Raw genomic sequence first — 20,429 nt, 5'->3', positions numbered from 1 at the left:
ATCGTCCAACTCTCACATTCATACGTGACTGCTGTGGGGACAGTTGAAACATTCTGTTCAGGGGAAGTTTCTCTGGAGGTAATTTTTGAGTTAAGATCTTTAAGACTAGGAGCCTGCCATGTGGTGAACTAGGGGAGACCAAGTATGAGGCCCTATGAAGGGAAGGGGTTCATGTGTTGGAGAGAAGCATAAAGGACAGTGTAGCTTTTGAGGAGAGTGGTATAAGATCGAGTCACAAAGGCCAGCAGAGGTCAAATTATGTACATTTCCTATAGGCCATGAAAAAGGAGTTTAGATTCTCAGTGCAGTGAGGAGTGCTGGGGGCTCTTAGACAGAGGAATTAATGCTTTGATTCTCCTTTTTTTTCTTTTTAAAATTTATTTTTAATTGAAGGATAATTGCTTTACAATATTGATTTGATTTCCTGCCTTACATCAACATGAATTAGCCATAGGTGTTACGAGCCATGATTTAAGCTTCATTTCATGGCTTTGCCAAGAATGAGTCAGTGAAAAAATGACTTCCACAAGGGCAAAGTCTTCACTTTGTTTTCTGTTGAACCTGGCATAGTAGTGTTCAGTAAATATTTATTACATCAATAAAAATCATTTTCAAATCATTTGTTCCTTCTTAGACATTTTTGAATTGCATTAAACGTTTTCTTGTACTTAGCCTAGTGTCAGCTATTTCATAGAGAAGGTGCGATATTCTGCCTAATCTTTTCTTGCCTAGAATTCTTTTCTCCCCTAGACCTGCAGAATCGGGTCTTCACTTTGTGATCTTTTTGACCTTAGACTGCCCTCAAACTGAAGACTCACAACCTAACTCAATGCCACTGGCTCCACCTTGTGTCAGGAACATGGTACTGTACTCACCAAAAATCAGCCTACCAAGAGCCCGCCTGCCCCTGGCCAAACGTTTTAAGTGGTCCAGTTCCTGTATGTAAACTAAGTGATGATGCCACTACTGGACAGCCTTATTGTGACTCATTTGCTGTGAAATGATTTCACCTCCATGTCTACTGTTATGATGCAGGAGTGGAAACAAATTCTGAGTGTTTAACCAGAAAGGCTTTTGGACTTAAATTTGTAGCTCTTGAAATACTTTGGCCACCTGATGCGAAGAACTGACTCATTGGAAAAGGCCCTGATGCTGGGAAAGATGGAAGGCAGGAGGAGAAGGGGACGACAGAGGATGAAATGGTTGGATGGCATCACCGACTCGATGGACATGAAGTTCGGGCAAGCTCTGGGAGTTGGTGATGGACAGGGAAGCCTGGTGTGCTGCAGTCCATGGGGTCACAAAGAGTTGGACCTGACTGAGCAACTGAACTGACTGACCAACTTGTAGCTCTTATCAATATAAGACCTCTGACAAAAAAATGTCTCTGCAAATTTTAAGGACTTTAGATGAGATAGTTGATTTTCATTTTCTCTGAAAAGCATATCAAAGCTGAGGTGTTGGTAATTTTTTAAAAAATCCCATGAAATTTATCTAAAATAAAAAAATTTTTTTTCCAAAGTAAAATGTTACTTTTTTTTTTTTTAAACACAGATTGTATTTGCTTTCTGTTTCGCGGATATATGTATAGATCACTAAGTGAGTTAGTTGGACCTAACTGTGCTGGTTGTTCAGGAGATGCTCCTGTCTTGAGACGGCAGGGCAGAAGTCACCTGACCCGTTGCGTGAGCTGGTTGGGACTCACAGGATCAGTGATGTGCTGGGGTGAAGTCATGTTGACTTGTACCAGGTCACCAGAGCCGATGAGTTAAGTTTTCAGGAATTCTGTAAGCCCCTGTTAAACCTACTTAATATAAAAAATAAGCTGTATAAACTTACAAGTTAATTATATTAAAAGCAACTGTGCTCCATTGGGCAGCACTTATGCTAAAATTGGAATGGTACTGAGAAACTTTTTTAAATGTTTATTTATTTATCTTTGTGCTCTGCGGGCTCCCTCTAGTTGCAGAGCGGGGGCTGCTCTCTAGTTGTGGTGCGGGGGCTCCTCCTCGCGGCTATTCCTCTTGAGGAGCTCTGGCTCTAGAGCGCACGGGCGTCAGGAGCTGCGGCTCTCCGACGCTAGAGCCCTGGCTCAGCAGTTGTGGTGCCCGGGCGTGGTTGCTCCGCGGCCTGTGGGATCCTCCTGGATCCGGGACGGAACCTGTGTCTCCTGCATTGGCAGGTGCGTTCTTTTCCACTGGGCCACCAGGGAGGCCAGCTGCAGAGAAATGAGTGTGGCCCCTGCACAAGGGTAACAAACTCAAGAAGGGTTCTATGCTTTGTCAAGTTGTCGTTTTATTGCCAGTGGAAGAATAACAAGGGTGACAAACACTCAAAGCTTACCACTTCCTAATGACTGTATTACATTTCTGTCTCATTTATGCTCCGGAGGTGATACATGTCTCCTGTGTGGGAGGGTGCCATGTGATAGTGTGCTATTGTCACTGACTCCATCGTGAGTGATGTCAGATTGGAAGCTTGAAACTGGCCATGGTGGGTAGATTTGCACAACGAAGATGCAAATGCTCCTGATCAGGGCTTTTTCTCCTGAAGAAACCACTTGATCACCCACACACTACTGTACACAAATAAATTTGTTTATGCCTTCTCTCTCTCCTCTTCCAAAAGCTTGACAGAAAGACTTTAGAAGAAACTATTAAAATTTAAAAACTATTTTAATTTTATTGCATTGACATCAATATATTTTTAATAGTTCTTTTAAATGGTGACTTTAATAATTTTAAGGACTTTAATAGTTTTAACAATAGTAGGACTTCCCTGGTGGCTCAGATGGTAAAGAATCTGCCTGCAATGCAGGAGACCCAGGTTTCATCCCTGGGTCAGAAAGATCCCCTGGAGAAGGGAATGACAACCCACTCCAGTATTCTTTTTTTTTTTTAATTTATTTATTTTTTATTAAAGGATAATTGCTTTATAGAATTTTGCTGTTGTCTGTCAAACCTCAACATGAATCAGCCATATGTCCCCTCCCTTGTGAACCTCCCTCCCATCTCCCTCCCCACCCCAACCCTCTAGGTTGATACAGAGCCCCTGTTTGAGTTTTCTGAGCCATGCAGCAAATTCCCGTTGGCTATCTATTTTACATATGGTAGTGTAAGTTTCCATGTTATTCGTTCCATACATCTCAACCTTTCCTCCACTCTCCCATGTCCATAAGTCTATTCTCCATGTCTGTTTCTCCACTGTTGCCCTGCAAATACATTCTTCAGTACCATTTTTCTAGATTCCGTATATATGTGTAAGAATATGATATTTATCTTTCTCTTTCTGACTTACTTCACTCTGTATTAGTAGGTTCTAGGTTCATCCACCTCATTAGAACTGACTCAAATGTGTTTCTTTTTATGGCTGAGTAATATTCCATTGTGTATATGTACCACAAATTCTTTATCCATTCATCTGTCGATGGACATTGAGGTTGCTTCCATGTTCTAGCTATTGTAAATAGTGCTGCAGTGAATAATGGGATACATGTGTCTCTTTCGGTTTTGGTTTCCTCAGAGTATCTGCCTAGGCCACTCCAGTATTCTTGCCTGGAGAAAGAAGTCCGAGTACAGGGGAGCCTGGTGGGCTGCAGTCCATGGGGTCACAGAGAGTGAGACACGACTAGCAACTAAGCACTTTCACAATCATTTTAAAGGTTATTTTGTTTGTTTTTTATATTGTAGTGGTTTTTGCCATACATTGACATGAATCAGCCATGGATTTACATGTGTTCCCCATCCCAATCCCCCCTCCCGCCTCCCTCCCCACCCCATCCCTCTGGGTCTTCCCAGTGCACCAGCCCTGAGCACTTGTCTCATGTATCCCACGTGGGCTGGTGATCTGTTTCACCCTTGATAATATACATGTTTCGATGCTGTTCTCTCAAAACATCCCACCCTCGCCTTCTCCCACAGAGTCCAAAAGTCTGTTCTGTACATCTGTGTCTCTTTTTCTATTTTGCATATAGGGTTATCGTTACCATCTTTCTAAATTCCATATATATACGTTAGTATACTGTATTGGTCTTTATCTTTCTGGCTTACTTCACTCTGTATAATGGGCTCCAGTTTCATCCATCTCATTAGAACTGATTCAAATGAATTCTTTTTAATGGCTGAGTAATATTCCATGGTGTATATGTACCACAGCTTCCTTATCCATTCGTCTGCTGATGGGCATCTAGGTTGCTTCCATGTCCTGGCTATTATAAACAGTGCTGCGATGAACATTGGGGTGCACGTGTCTCTTTCAGTTCTGGTTTCCTCGGTATGTATGCCCAGGAGTGGGATTGCTGGGTCATAATGGCAGTTCTATTTCCAGTTTTTTAAGAAATCTCCACACTGTTCTCCATAGTGGCTGTACTAGTTTGCATTCCCACCAACAGTGTAAGAGGGTTCCCTTTTCTCCACACCCTCTCCAGCATTTATTGTTTGTAGACTTTTGGATAGCAGCCATCCTGACTGGCGTGTAATGGTACCTCATTGTGGTTTTGATTTGCATTTCTCTGATAATGAGTGATGTTGAGCATCTTAAAAGGTTATTTTGAAATATTTTTCTTTTTTTTTTTTTCAGACACACGTAAGTTTTATTTATTTATTTTTTTTGTATTATTTTATTTTATTTTATTTTATTTTATTAGTTGGAGGCCAATTACTTAACAACATTTCAGTGGGTTTTGTCATACATTAACACGAATCAGCCATGAAATATTTTTCAATCAATTAGCTTGATTCAAAATCTCATTTAGTCAAAGTTAAATAGGCTAATCAGCCTTAATATATATAATTATATTAGTTATTTTCTTATTTCATATTTTTATTTCATCTTCTAGTTCCTATCTAATACATATTTCTTCTTAATTCTGAGCTTCTTTTATTTTCATCATTAAGCTTTGACATTTCTATTCCTTATCTCTTAAAACTATATTTTCATCTCTTTCAATGTTTTCTTACATTTTCCTCTTTCAGATCTCTTTCTTTCCAGACCTCTGTCTCTTTCTAAAAAATTAATGGTCCAGTTTTTTCTATCCTCTGTTCTTTCTTGCATTTCTCTTTTTTTCTTAGCTCACTCTCAGGAGCCTTACAACACCTGGGGCTGGATGTTTGCAGTATGGTTTCCTTTAGAATGGCCGGAGCACCTTAACCCTCCTGTTATGTCCCTTGTTCTGGCACTAGAATTATGATGTGAGAGTAGCTCAGGGGATCACATGGTCTTCAGTGCTCTGGCCTCGTATTTCAGGACATTGGAGAACAAAAGCTCCACATCACGTTTGTTTCTGCTTTCGTTTCCCTTTATTGTCCTCTCGGGGGCTCTGTTTAGGAACTCGAGAGGCCTCTTGAGATATGTTCACCTCATCCAGTATCATTTGAAGAAAGAGCACATGTGAGAGAAAGGGGCTATGAGTATTTAAACATCACTTCCCTTCTCCACCTCACTTGCCTTTGCGTAATTTTCTTCTTAGTTGCCCTCTCTGTGGCCTTTACTGGGCGGTGCAGTCAACGGACTGCCGCAGAAGGGTGCCTCCCAGTCAGCTGCCTCCTGGGCCAGAGGCTGACCTGGCCGTTGCTTGTCTGGAGAGCTTGAGCCTGGTGCTTGTTAGAGTCACTCACAAAGTCCAGCTGTTTTCCTGCAACAGCGGGAGCAGTTCTGGTGCTGCCTTCTTGGTATTTGGTGAAGAGATGAGAAGGGCTCCATGCTTTCCATACACTTTTCTTTTCCCTGCAAACACGGTAGACAGGTATCCTCCTCCCCTCTACCTGTACTTCTGGAAACAGACTACTTTAGATCTATCATCTTGCTAAGTTTTCAATATTAAATTCTAAAATACTGAGGGAAAATGTTGTAACTAGTACAATTTATTATGAAACTGAGGGCTAAGACATCCTTAATAATCAATTTTTGAAGTCAAAATGATAAAAAAGTATATAACATGAAAGGAGCAGCTTGTTTCATGAATAGGTTATACAAGGCAGAATTTCAGTTATTGTTTCTTACTACTTTGGTTTTGATTTCATGAATGAAATGAAGTTTAAAAAACTTCATGCTTATAGACAAATAATAAATAGTACACTGAACTCAAGTGTACTTTCACTTAGATTCACCAGTTCCCAACATTTTTGCCACACTTGCTTTTGATGTGTGTGCTGTCTCCCTATATATTTATTATGTTTATATTTATGTTTGTGTTTTATTATTATTTCCATTTGACTAGACTCTTTTTTAAATTTTATTTTTAATGGAAGAATAATTGCTTTACAGTATTGTGTTGGTCTCCACCAAACATCAACATGAATCAGCCATGGGTTTACCTATGTCCCCTCCCACCTGAACATCCCTCCCACCTTCCTCCCCATCCCACCCCTCTAGGATGTTACCAAGCCCCAGTTTGAGTTCCTAGAGTCATATAGCAAATTCCCATTGGCTCTCTATTTTGCATATGGTAATGCATGTTTCCATGTCACTCTCTCCATGCCTTCCACCCTCTCCTTCCTCCCCCACCAGCTGTGTCCGTAAGTCTGTTCTCAATGTCTGTATCTCCATTGCTGCTCAGCAAATAGTTCATCACTACCATCTTTCTAGATTTCATATTTATGCGTTAGTATATGGCATTTGTTTTTCTCTTTCTGACTTACTTCACTCTAGGTTCGTCCACCTCATTAGGACTGACTCAAATGTATTCCTTTTTTATGGCTGAGTAGTATTCCATTTTACATATGTACCACAGCTTCTTTATCCATTCATTTGTTGACGGACACCTAGGTTGCTTCCATGCCCTAGCTATTGTAAATAGAACTGCAGTGAACATTGGGGTACAATGTGTCTTTTTAAATGTTGATTTCCTCAGGGTATATGCCTGGTAGTGGTTTTGCTGGGTCATATGGTGTTTTTATTCTTAGTTTTTTTTTTTTTTATTCTTAGTTTTTTAAGGATTCTCTATATTGTTCTCCATAGGGGCTGTATAAATTTGCATTCCCACCAATAGTGCAAGAGGGTTCCCTTTTCTCCATGCCCTCTCTGGCATTTGTTGTTGTAGATTTTTTGGTGATGGCCATTCTGACCGGTGTGAGGTGATATCTCATTGTAGCTTTGATTTGCATTTCTCTAATAGTGAGCAATGTTGAGCATCTTTTCGTATGTTTATTAGCCATCTTTATATCTTCTTTGGAGAAATGTCTACTTAAGGTCTTTTCCCCACTTTTTGATTGGGTTGTTTGTTTTTCTGGTATTGATTTGTATCATTTTACTAGGCTTTGAGAGTAAGTTGTAGACACTGTGACCTTTTCCCTTAAATACTCGAATGTATATCCTCTGAGAACAAGAACATTCTCTTTTATAAGCCATAGGTTGTGTGTGTGTGTGTATGTTTAAAAATAATCTTAGAGTCAAGCACTTGAGGAGAACTTTAAGAAGCCATTTGACTCCTTCCCCTGCTTCTTGCAGGTTAACTCCTAAACAGTACAAAATCGGTATTTTTCAGGAGTGATGTATGCAGATTTCTACATGGAACGTGCCTGTAATAGAGTATGTGAAGCAGAAGTGTAGGACCATTCTCATGATGTTTACATGTGTCCCTGTAAACAAAGAAGCAAACGCGTGCTACGCTAAACAAAACCGCATCTAAGGGCCACATTTCTTCCTTTGGTCATCAGCTTGTGATCCCTGAATCTGTCTTCAGGGCTCTCATGGGGTGGCATACCCACAGCTTTCTGTAGAAGCACCTTGTTACAGTCAACTTCTTTTTTAAGTCTTACTAAATGCGCAGTTGAGATTTATGAGAGATAGTGGTGTGCAGTGGTTAAGAGTGTGGAGTCCAGCCTGTGTGTGCGTCTGAATCCCAGTTCTGCTACTTACTAGGATCTTGGGGAAATTACCAGACATTTCTGTGGTTCAGTTTCCCCCATATGTAAAACAACAGTGCCTACCACACAGAGCTATTGTGAGGAGATATTTTTTCTCATATCCATACAGATCATGATCATGTCATAAGGGAGGTGAATGAGATGTAAAGTCTGTTCTTTCTAGAAGTCTTAGAGGAGATGTCCGTTCTTAAGCCAGAAGGCTAGTTAACCTACTTTTCTCACATCGTGAGGGCTTTTGTTTCTGTTTTCATCCCTGTTCTCTGCTTAGCCCCCTTGTCAGACTTCTCCACAGCTCCTGAGATTTCCCTAGTTCCAAGGAAGTCATTGCTTTAACGTCTTGGCTATATGTGACCTCGGGCCCATTCCTGAATGCCTTTGGGGTTTAATTTTTTCCTCTGAAAATGGAGATAATAGTAGTGCCTACTTCTTGAGGATTAAATGAGGTGATAGAATGTGCCGGGCACAGAGTGCGTGCTCTAGAGCTGCGAGCTGCCAGGCATGATGTGTGTTTTCTCCAGTGGGCATCCTCCACAACCGTGTATTCTGAACTTCTGGTCTAGATTTTCTTACCACTGGCACTCTTGCTGCTGGTGGTGGTGGGGTTCTTCCTGTTTCTTCTACGAGTGCTGTTACTAAGGTACTGCACGTGCGCGCTCTGTCGCTCAGCTGTGTCCAACTCTGCGTGACTCTGTGGGCGTAGCCCACCACGTTCCTCTCTTCATGGGATTCTCTAGGCAAGAATACTGGAGTGGGTTGCCATTTCCCACTCCATATTAAGATACCAGTGGTCTTCTTTTGTCCAAATCTAAGATAGTTCTTATTCTTTTGGCCATCTTTAATATTTTTAACAGTAGAGATCAGCCTGCAACAGAGGTATGGAGCAGGGGGCACTTAAAGGGGTTACAGGAAGAAGAGAGGGTCAGATGAAGGGAAGGGAAGGGAAGAGATGGGGGAGTGAGAGAGACCTGGACTGATTGATGAGTAGAGAGCCAGTGATGGAAGTATTTTGCAGAGGGGTTAGACATGAGTGGGGAATGAAGTCGACAGTTACAAGAGAAATAATTTCTAAGTATTGTAATAGCAAAAGGAAGCTGAGAAATAGAATAGTTGGAGGTGGTCGGGCACCCATCAAAATTTTTTCAAGATAAGGAAGATTGTGAATGTTTTACAGCCAAAGAGCTAGCAAATAATAAAGAATGAAGATGCTGAAAGAGAGGCACATGGGTCAAGAACAAGAGCCAAGACAACGGAGTGGGGTTAGCTTTGTTAGGAAGAGTGCTTTTTTTTCCTCCACGGTTGAGAGCGTAAGGAAGGAGGTTTGCTTCCCTGGTGGCTCAGATGGTAAAGAATCCCGTAATGCACGAGACACAGGTTCGATCCCTGGGTTGGGAAGATCCCCTAGAGAAGGGAATGGCAATGCACTCCAGTATTCTTGCCCGGAGAATTCCATGAACAGAGGAGCCTGATGAACAGAGGAGCCTGTGCCCATGGGGTCACAAAGAGTCGGACGCAATTGAGTGACTGACACGTTCACTTTCATGTACACACCTGTAGTGGTGTGAGAGAAGTGCATGGAAAGCTGGTAGTATGGACTGAAGGTTTGAGTCCTTCTCAGATTCATATATTTTAGGCACTTACCCTCAGCAGGATGGTATTTGGAGATGGGACCTTTGAGAGGTGATTAGGTTTAGATGAGGTCATGAGAGTGGAGCCCCCCAAAGGAGAGGGAGACCCAAGCCTGGTCTCTTCCCGCTGTGAGGTCACAACAGGAAGAAGGTCACCTGCAAGCTGGGACGCGGGCTGTCACCAGACCCCAAATCGGTTAGTGCTTCAATCTTGGACTTCAAGCCCCTAGAACGAGGAGAAATGAATGTCTGTGGTTTAGGTTCCCTAGTCTGTGGTATGTTGTTAGAGCAACCGGAGCTGAGTGAGGAGGGTCAGTGATGGTGCTGACCTCAGCAGTTTTCATTTCTTTGGTGAAGTAGGTGATAGGGTTTTCTGCTGAGATTAAGGGAGACCATGCTTTGGAGCTTGAGGCCAGAGAGGATTCAGGATAGCTCTTTGGGAAGTTTGCTAGGGCATCAACATGAGATGAGAGAAAGGATTGTCAGGCAGCGTCCAGGACACTTGATGCTAGATGGCATGAATCTATAGTGGGCCACAGGTTTTTGTTGTTTTCTTCCAGCAGTGCTTTGCAGTAACAGGAAATTAAAATTAGAGACGTAGAGATGCTCAGGGTTATGGATCAATAGAGCAGGCAGGATGGAAGGTTAAGGGACCCAGAATCCGGGGTGGTGATAATGGAAATTTTGAGTAGTTGACTGTGCAATATTGAGCAACCCGATGTGTAGATTAATTAACTGCCAAACACTGCATGAGTGAACCCAGGGGAAACTGGTGGAGAAACCATCCAGCCAACCTACAGAATTATGAAAAATAAGAACTCGTTGTTGTTTAAGACGCCACATTTTGGGCAGTGTGTGATCGAGCAGTGGAAACCTGCAATGCTCTGCCTCATGTTGGGCAATTGGGACCGGGAGTCTGGGGGCAAGGGAGCTGGTGCAGCAGGTCAGGCCCTGGGGAAGCGGAGCAGAAGAGAATGGAGAGAGAAAGAGAAGACTTCACATCCCATTCCCAAACCACAAACTAGAGTTATAGATATGAATTGTATCTAGAGTAGTCTAGTGGACTAGAGATAAAAATGTGTCACGTTCCTGTATTTTTCTAAATCTAACATAATACCATTTCCCCACGTGCAAGACCAGAAAAAGTTCAACATTAGCAATTTGGTGGCTCCTTCTTTTCTTCTCTCATATTGTCCTCAGTTAGTTAGTGTTAGTCGCTCAGTTGTGTCCAACTCTGTACGACCCTCTGGGCTGTAGCCCACCGGGATCCTCTGTCCATGGAATTCTCCAGGTAAGAATACTGGAATGGGTTGCTATTCCCTTCTCCAAGGGATCTTCCCGACCTAGGGATTGAACACACACAGGTCTCTGGCATTGCAGGCCGATTCTTTACTGTCTGAGTCACCATGGACCACATTGGCCTAGGAGACTAATGCAGTCTTTAGGGAAAACAAGAGCAGGGAAACCGCTGTGCTGCTGAAACGTCTAGACCTGAAGCCACGGGCATCACCCCCTTCCTTTGTGCCCAGGTCGGCTGCAGGGATCCTGACCACAGCTTCCAGAGCACAGAGGAGGAGATTAGCTTTCTGCTGAAAGGGAGGGTGGGCGAGCTAGAGAACCTGTTGTTTGTGTACAGGTGAGCTTTTGACGTTTTGTATTGTTCTCTAGGCCACTGTGGACCCTCAGCCGAAGGGTCTTTGCCCTTTTCTCTTCTATCATCAGGACTAGACAGAAAGAAGTTCCTTGATGCTGAGAGGACATTAGGCTTTGTTTTCTGTGGTCTGCTTGGGCAAAGTGAGACAGTCTAGCCCAGTGCAGAAGATGGTGATGGGTTCTTCAAAGCAAAGTGGAAAGAGGGACAGAGTAAAATATTCTAAGACTGTAAGGAGGAATCTACCTCCTTCTTATAGGAAGCAGCTTGCTGGTGGCAGGTCTTCAGGTGAGATGGCCATGTGGATATAGCACTAAACGCCCGCCCCAGCCCTTTGCACCTCCTCGGGAAGCCCATCTGTTCAGCTGATGGTGCCCAAATCGGTCTTCTATTTCACCCTGGTCCATTCCCATTGGTATTTAAACATGCTCGCGTCTTTCTGGTCTTAAAAAATAAAAAATCTCCCTTGATACCATGTCCCCCCTCCAGACATCAGTTCTTCCCTTTCACTGCACAGATCCATCCACCTCAACCCTGATTTCTCCTCAGCCTTCAAGTGGAAATATCCTTGGTCCAAAATCAGAACTATCTCCTTCTTTACTAATTCCAGTGGACATTTTTCAGAACTTATCTTCCTTGACCTTTCAGCAGCATTTAACACTGAAGATGACTCAATTTTTTTCATCTCTTTCCTTAGTTTCCATGACATCACCCTGTCCTGAATTTCAGCTTATTTCCTGGCTCCTCTTCTGAGTCTAGTGCAGATTCCTCATCCGTGGACCATTGTGTCAGTGGGGAGACTCCTGTGAGCTCTTCCTGGGTCATCATCTCTTCCAGCCAGGGCACTCTTCTGCTCCTGTGGCTTTGTTACCAGATCTGTGTTTCCAGCCCAGATTTTCTCCTATGCATCTTTATACATGTCAAGTCTACCCTTAGATTTTATCCCCTTTGAAAGCTAGTAAGTTAGCCTGTTATTGTTCCTTGGATATTGGCAGAAGACGTGAGACCTGGATCAGCAACCCAGGACTTTGTTTAAATATGGTTGAGGGAATTCCCTGGCGGTCCAGTGCTTAAGACTCTGTGCTTCCACTGCAGGGGGCACGGGTTCAACCCCTGGTCAGAAAACTAAGATTCTGCATGTTTTGACATGTGGCCAGTAAATAAGGAAATAAATGAATAAGGTTGAAAGTTTCTCATAGTGGCACAGGGGGGATAAATTACATTGCTGACACAGCAATGTAATTCTAATTTTCTGTTTATGTACTGTACCTGTCTTCACAAAGTGCATCATAATGGCAGCTATTCCCTAGAAAATAACCATCAAAAGAAGGATTGCATATATAATTTAAAATTTTCTAGTAGTTGTATTTTTAAAAAGTAAAAGAGAAACAGGTAAAACAATGTGTTTTATTTAACCAATATGTCTAAAATATGATTTCAACATGTAATCAATTAGAAATTATTAATGGATGTTTTACATGTTTTTAATACTAGTTTTTGAAATCCATATATATTTTTCACTTAGAGCCCATTTTAATCTGGACTAGTCACATTTCCAGTGCTCTATAGCCAGGTGGAGGTAGTAGCTTCTGCATTGCATGGTGCAGGCCTGAAATTTCTCTTTTTTTCCCCCAGCCCACCTCCCCAAGATTTCTAACCGGCAAGGGCATACAAACAGTACCCTCCTCACTTCCCTGCCTTCCCTTTGTTTCTGTGAGTTAAGGCAGCCTTTATTCTTACCCTTCTGAGTCTAGAGTTGAAGCAGTTCTCTGATTCACAGAACAGAAGGCCTGGAAGGTTATGCAGGAGATAAATCCATGACTGTTTATCAAATTATATTTTTTTGTCCCTGCCTCATTAACTATTTGTTCTAACATATGCAATACCCAGTCTGATGTTACAAGAGTATTACTACACTGGTGTTAGCCAGTTTCATGGGTCATCTTTAGCTGCTTCTTGAGAGAAAGTATAATCTCATAAAACATTTTTAGTCTCTAGTAACAGCATCATGTTCAGATCCTGCCTCAGTGAGGCACGTGGGCATGAAAAGCAGTGAGACTAAGGAACCCAGGGAGGTACGAAACAGAGTTGACATGAAGACATTACATGTTTAGTTGGCCCTCAAATCAGTCAGTGAACACCAGGAATCCTATATTCCACAGTTACTGACTTCAGGTTTTTCTCTTGATACTTATCCTTCAGCCTCCTGAAGTGAAGAACTTAAAAATTCTTATTTAAAATGTTTTCTCTGTAAAATAGAGAGTAAATATAATACCACAGATATTAGCCAGAATGGTAAAGAAGTTAAATATTCTAGTTAAGTGAACATTAGTTAAGTTGCTAACATTAGTTAACATTAACATCTAGTTAAGTTGAACAAATTAACTTTCAAAATATCACAACTTTTAAACCATTTTAAATGAAAACATTTGATAGTCTATTATAAATCCCCTGTCTGAGCATCCAGGGAGTACTGAATATAGCTTATACTTTTCTTAGGTTATTGATAAATTGAATTACATTCCTATGGGGGAGCGGGTGAGGAATAACTAATATTTATTGAATGTCTACTCTGTCAAGAGCTGTGCTTTATGTTATGGTATCTCATATTATTTGGCCATTAGAGTATCCTCAGCCCAGTTCTGAGTATTTCAAGGAAGAATCTGTGTTTCACCTGCCAGGTAGGCTTATGCATGCAGATTAACCTGCCCAGTCTAGCAAATTACAGGACTGGAGTTGGAACCCTAGCAGTTTGCCAATGGCTTCCCCAGTGGCTCAGCAGTAAAGAATCTGCCTACAAAGGAAGAGATTCAAGAGGCGAGGGTTTGATCCCTCGGTTGGGAAGATCTCCAGGAAAAGGAAATGGCAGCCCGCTCCAGTATTCTTGCCTGGGACATCCCAGGATATAGGAGCCTGGTGGGCTCTGGCCCATGGGGTCTCAAAAAAGTTGGACCTGACTGAGCGACTAAACAACAACGATAGTCTGCCACTAGAGGTCCTACTTTTAGGTACCCTGCCTCTAGACTTCACCTCCTTAGACATTATCATCCTCATTTTACCGATGTAGAAACTGTGACTCAAAAGAATTAACTAACGCTTAAAACCAGTTAGGAAGTGGCAGGGTTTGCGCTTGCCAGTCAACACAAACACTTCTTTCTTCTCTCTTAGGTTCACTTGTCTGCCTTTTCCTTTCCTCAGAAAGTATCTTCCATCCTCTTGAGGCAATGTTTATTACATGACTTTGTTTGCTGTGCTATACCTGCTGTGAAATAATTTAGAGAAACATAGTACTTGTTTTTTCAGAGTTTATATTCTAAAACAATTGACTACCTTTTTCCCCACAGAGAGGTCGGAACAATTATCAGGTCATTAGGATGCTGCCCTAGTGAAGGAGAGCTACATGATCTGATTGCAGAGGTAAGTAGGCTAAGAAACTTTCATTCATGGCTGAATGAAATGGAATGACTCTTTGCGTGGCTCTATCTTCTTGTAATTAAAAAAAGCCAATCCTTACCTGAAGTGAAAAATGCCCTAAATTGCCAAATGTACTCAGTGAAGACATTAGGACAGCTATGAACGTGCATGCATGCTAAGTCACTTTAGTCGTGTCTGAAACTTTTCGACCCCATGGGCTGTAGCCTGCCAGGCTCCCCTGTCCATGGGATTCTCCAGGCAAGAATACTTGAGTGGGTTGCCATGCCCTCCTCCAGGGGATCTTTCTGACCCAGGAATCAAAACCGTGACTCCTGCATTGCAGGTGGATTCTTTACCGCTGAGCCACCGGGGAAGCCCTAGGACAGCTATGTGAATTAGCAAATCAACAGGATCTGTAAGAATTGATATCAGATCTTAAAGAAATGTTTATGACCAAGTAATGTGATGGCTCAAGTAAGGACCTCACTTTAGACATTACACTCTTTGTAATTAGTTGAAGAAAGGCCAGTAGACACAGGGGACTGACTGTATGCAGAATGAAAATTGACAGATGAATATAGTAAATAATGTCAGTTTACAGGGAGTAAAAAGAGTAAAGACTGTACAGAATATATTTGAGGAAATAAAACTAACTTTCACAATTAGTAGTAAATAAAATAATAACTCACTTGACATTGAATTTTGAAAATGCTTATTTGTAATAGTGTAGATGAGTTGCTGGAGGGAATTATCTTATAAATGGTGATGAGAAGCCCAAAATCAGAGAGCTTCACGCCTTGTTTGGTTTTCCAGAAAAGTATCTGATCAAATTTCAAGTACAACTTTCAGTTCAACAAGGCAGAGGCCCGGAGGGAAAAAAACTACCTGGGCAGTCACTAGAAAACTCTTTTCAAACTTGTTTATTAGGTATGTGGGTTTCAGTGGAGGCCAAGTATCAACAAAGAGGATAGGGACAAAGGCAAGCATGTATGATTTTATTTATCTCCTTATTCCTTGCACCCAGCATAGTACTTGCTTCTTTGGGAAAGAAGTGACTCTGAGTGAGTCGCTTAACCTCTGCATCAGTTTCTCCATAATAATACTTACTTCAGAATTTGCTTCAAAGATAAATGAAATAATGTATAAGAAGACAAATTTTGAATCCTAAAGTACATAGATTGGAAAGATGACTGTTGCTCCACATTAACAATTTTAAAATTTAATTATTTTGTATTGGAATATAGTTTATCTATAGTGTTGTTAGTTTTAGGTGTACAGCAAGTGATTGTTGTACACATATATACATTCTTTTCCAGATTCTTTTCCTATATGGGTTGTTACAGAATCTTGAGTAGAGTTTCCTGTGCTATGCAGTAGGTCCTTGTTTGTTTTATACATAGTAGTGAGGATATGTTAATCATAAACTCCTAATTTATCCTTCCCCCACATTTCCTCTTTAGTAACGATGTTTGTTTTCTAACTCTGTGAGTCTGTTTCTGTTTTGTCCATAAGTTCATTTGCATTACTATTTTGATAACTAAAACCAAGTACCAATTTTTTATTAGCATTTAAAAATATTCAATAAAGCAGGAAATTGTTTTCCATTTTGGGATCCAGCAAAGTCATTTTTACTGAGTGGCGGGAAAAACCATCTCCTGCACTGGTCCTCACTCACAAAAAGTGTTGATCACTCCCTTAAAGTGACTATCATCAAAGCTAGAATTTGTATTGGGGAGAAGAAAGTTGGCACTGTAGAAGAGCTAGAACTGGAAGATGAATTTACAGTGAAATCACAATTATTGTTTGTAAATTGAGTAGACTAAGTGGAGCAGTAATGAAAAATACCTCTGAAACTTTAGAACCTAATTCTTTTATGGTTTGCTTGTATGTTTTAATCTACAGCAGGGATCAGCAAACCACAACTCCTGGGCCAAATCCAGTCCACAACCTACTTTTGTAAAGTTTTATTGGAACATAATTAGACTCATTTTGTTGTTGTTGTTCAGTTGCCAAGTCACGTCCGACTCTTTGCAACCCCATGGACTGTAGCACGCCAGGCTCCTCTGTCCCCCCTCAGCTCCTGGAGTTTGCTCAGATTCACGTCCATGAAGTCAGTAATACTATCTAACCATCTTATCCTCCACTGCCCCCTTTTCCTTTTGCCTTCAATCTTCCGCATCAACAGGGTAAGACTCTTTTACTTACATATTATCTATAGCTATTTACTTACTACAAGAGTGGATTTAAGAGACCATATGATTTGCAAAGCTTAAAGGTACTGGCCTTTTACAGAAAAGGCTTGCCAACTCCTGATCTATATATAGGTTTCTCTTGCAAAGTAGAACAAATACTACATCTAGTGTTAAGAGTTTGGGGTTCAGATCCCATAACTATTGCTTCCAGCTGTGTCGCCTTTGGTGAGCTACTTAATCTTTCAAAGTCTGGTTTCACATGCAAAAGAAATGCAACAATACCATGGTGTTTTATGAGTATTAAATTTAATAACTGTTAAGGAATCAGCTGTTACTTGGTGGGCACTCTGCATATTTGGATTTGCTTGCTCTGTAGATGACTTGCTACCAAAACACCCCCACAGGTTTGGGCAGTTAGCCACAGTAGGTGTTCAGGTCCCAATGTTTTATTTTGTCTTTACCATTTTCTTAGGTACATTGACACAACTTTTGAAAATTACAGATACTTAGAACAGTTATGGTCTCGTAAAGATCTCTGAGCTATCTAAGCTCTATATAAATGTTTTTCTGTACTTATTCACAACACAGTTTATTCACATTGCATTCTAGCAATATGCTTGAAAAGGTTTGCATGTGACTGTCCTTTTTGAAGTTTCCCAAATAATTGAGAGGAAAAAAAGCACACAGATATTTGATACATACATACATACAAAGCTACATAATAGTGAACATCTAGAGGTAGATGTCATATCACTAAATGCTCTGTAGAATGTCTAGAGGTAGATGTCATATCACTAAATGCTCTGTAGTAGTTTCAGAACTGAAGCTGTTTCTGCCTCATTTGTTCTGAAATGAAATAGTGACTATACTTTAAAATTCTTCTGTAAAAAATTGAAGTCTGTGTTTGGTTCTCTAATTGTCATTTACTTGAATTTTATTGTAGATTCATACCAACTTTCTGTTCTCCATTTCCTGGAGATGAATTTGAAATACAGTGTTTCTCTTGAAATAGATCATTTAAAAAATCACTCAACATTGATCCCTCTACTTAATATTCTGTAGTTAACCACTGGTCCCACATAATCTCTGCCTGTTTGGAATGTCACAAACCCAGCAAAAATGAGAAAGGTTAATGAAAATCTTATCAACATGCAGGTTACTGAACAATTTTTCCTTTGATGTTAAGTCAGAGCCGCCTGGGATCTTCAGTGTGCAGGGGCTGGGAGGAGACAATGACGTTTCAGTACAAGTGGAAAGGATACTTAGTGGTCTGCATCCTTTAAAGTTCAAATTAAGGGAGGTGGGAGGGGGGATCGGGATGGGGAATACTTGTAAATCCATGGCTGATTCATGTCAATGTATGACAAAAACCGCGACAATATTGTAAAGTAATTAGCCTCCAACTAATAAAAATAAATGGCAAAAAACCAACCAAACAAACAAACAAAAAAGTTCAAACCTAAGTGTACTTATGAAGAATTTAAAGTAATTACAAAAGAGAACTAAAAGATGTTTGGAAAATAATATCAATGCTGGTGAGATTATTACATTGCACAGTGATTTTTAAAAAGGTCAAGTCATCAGGAAAGTCTAAAAATCAAAAATGTGTGTGCACCTAATAACAGAACTTTAGTATACATAAAGCAAACATAGACAGATTAGAGGGAAAAACAGACAATTCCATAATCACAGATGACGATTACAGTAAACTGCTCTAAGTAACTGATAGAATAACCATATAAAATATTAACAAAGATATAGAAGATATGAACAATACCATCAACCACTCCAACCTAATTAGTATTTATAGAACAGTACCCTGAACAACTGCAATATACATGTTCTTTCCATGTGTACATGGAGTGTTCATTAAGATAGTTTAAGTACTAGGCCACAAAACAAGTCTTAGTAGATTTTTAATACCAAAAAAATGAATTAAATAGAGAGCAATTGAGAATAAGATCATTAGGAAATCCTCAAGTACTTGGAATTACACTTCTTTTTTAAAATTTTATTTATTTTTTTATTGAGGGATAATTGCTTTACAGAATTTTGTTGCTTTCTGTCAAACCTCAACACGAATCACTGATAGGTATACATATATCCCCTCCCCTTTGAAACTCTCTCCCATCTCCCTCCTCATCCCACCTCTCTAGGTTGATACAGAGCCCCTGTTTGAGTTTCCTGAGCCATACAGCAAATTCCCATTGGCTGTGTATTTTACATATAGTAATGTATATTTCCATGTTATTCTTTCCATACATCTCACCTCTCCTCCCCTCTCCCCATAAGCAACATACTTCTACATAATTCATGAATCAAAGAAGAAATCACAAGGAAAATTAGAAAACATTTTGTCCTGAGTGATAGGGAAGATGCAACATGTCAAACTTTGTGGGATGCAGGTAAAACATCACTTAGAGGACAATTTACCACTTTAAGTGTTTATATTAGAAAACACAAAAAAAATCTGCAAATAATTATCTCAATTCTCATCTTAAAAAACTAGAAAAACAAGACCAACATACACACAATATAAATAGAGGGAAGGAAATTATAAAGAGCAGAAATCAGTGAAATAGAAAATGGACAGAGAAAAATCACTGAAAGAAAATATGAATTTGTTCAAATACAGTTGATAAACTTATAGCTAAGTACATCGAGATACAAATTACCAATATCAAGATTAAAGGGAACTGTATTCAATATCTTGTAACAGCCTATAATGGAGAAGAATCTGAAGAAGAATATATATATATAAATATATATATGTATATATAAATATAAAACAATCACTTTGCTGTATACCTGAAACTAACACAACATTGTAAATCAACTATATTTCAATAAAAAATGTTTTAAATTACCTTTTATTTAATTATGAAATTTCCCTTCTACCAGTTCTTAATAGTACTAGAGCTATAGTCACTTTTTGAAACAGAAATTAAAGAGTAGCTTCTGTATAAAAAAATCTTTAAGGTGAAGAATGGGTTTTCATTATCCTTCAAATAATAAGGAAACATTATCAAAAACTGTATGCCAATGAATCTGACAACTTAGATAAATGGATAAATCCCCTGAGAGACACAGATGACCAAAACTGACTCAACAAAAACTGGAGAATTTGAATAGTCCCATATCGATTATCAAAATTAAATTTATAATTAAAAATTTTCCCACAAAGAAAACTAGAGATTCAGATGAATTCACTGGTGAATTTGCTTTAACATTTATGGAAGAAGGAGTACCAATTCTATACAAAAATCTTTCTGAAAATATTACAGGAAAGAACACTTTTTCAGCTCATTTTCTGAGGCTAGTATTGCTCTTGATACCAAAACCAAACAATTACAAGAAATAAACCTATGGACTTTATTAACATAGATGCAAAAAAATCCTTAATAAAATTTTATCAAATTAATTTCAACAATATGTTAAAAAGGATAATACATCTAGAGCAAGTGCCATTTATACCAGAAATTTAAGGTTAGCTTAATATTAATCGATGTAATTTACTACATTAATAGAACAAAGTAGATAAATGATCTAATCATTTGAATAAATACATAGAAAACATTGAAAAAATTCTACACTCATTGAAGATAAAAATACCCAGCAATATAAGAAGAAAAGGAAACTTCTTCACCTGGCTAAGGACATCTACAAAAATCCCTAAGGCTAA

General features: G+C 39.8%; 1 protein-coding gene across 8 annotated transcripts in view; it reads left to right on the top strand.

The window, feature by feature from the left end:
* Positions 1–20,429, top strand: part of EFCAB2 (EF-hand calcium binding domain 2) — a 132,994-nt gene that overhangs the window by 64,391 nt on the left and 48,174 nt on the right. For 6 of the 8 annotated variants that reach the window (XM_065935587.1, XM_065935591.1, XM_065935590.1 and 3 more), the window contains one exon: positions 14,486–14,558. The exons of the other annotated variants lie outside the window; for them this stretch is intronic. In XM_065935587.1, the coding sequence (XP_065791659.1) occupies positions 14,486–14,558 (73 nt within the window). The remainder of the gene's footprint in view (positions 1–14,485; positions 14,559–20,429) is intronic. 8 annotated transcript variants of the gene reach the window in all.

The sequence above is a fragment of the Muntiacus reevesi genome, chromosome 5 (genome assembly GCF_963930625.1).
Source record: "Muntiacus reevesi chromosome 5, mMunRee1.1, whole genome shotgun sequence".
Classification (NCBI taxonomy): domain Eukaryota; kingdom Metazoa; phylum Chordata; class Mammalia; order Artiodactyla; family Cervidae; genus Muntiacus; species Muntiacus reevesi.
The sequence above is the reverse complement of the archived record's forward strand: the minus strand, read 5'-3'. Positions and strand labels throughout refer to the sequence as shown.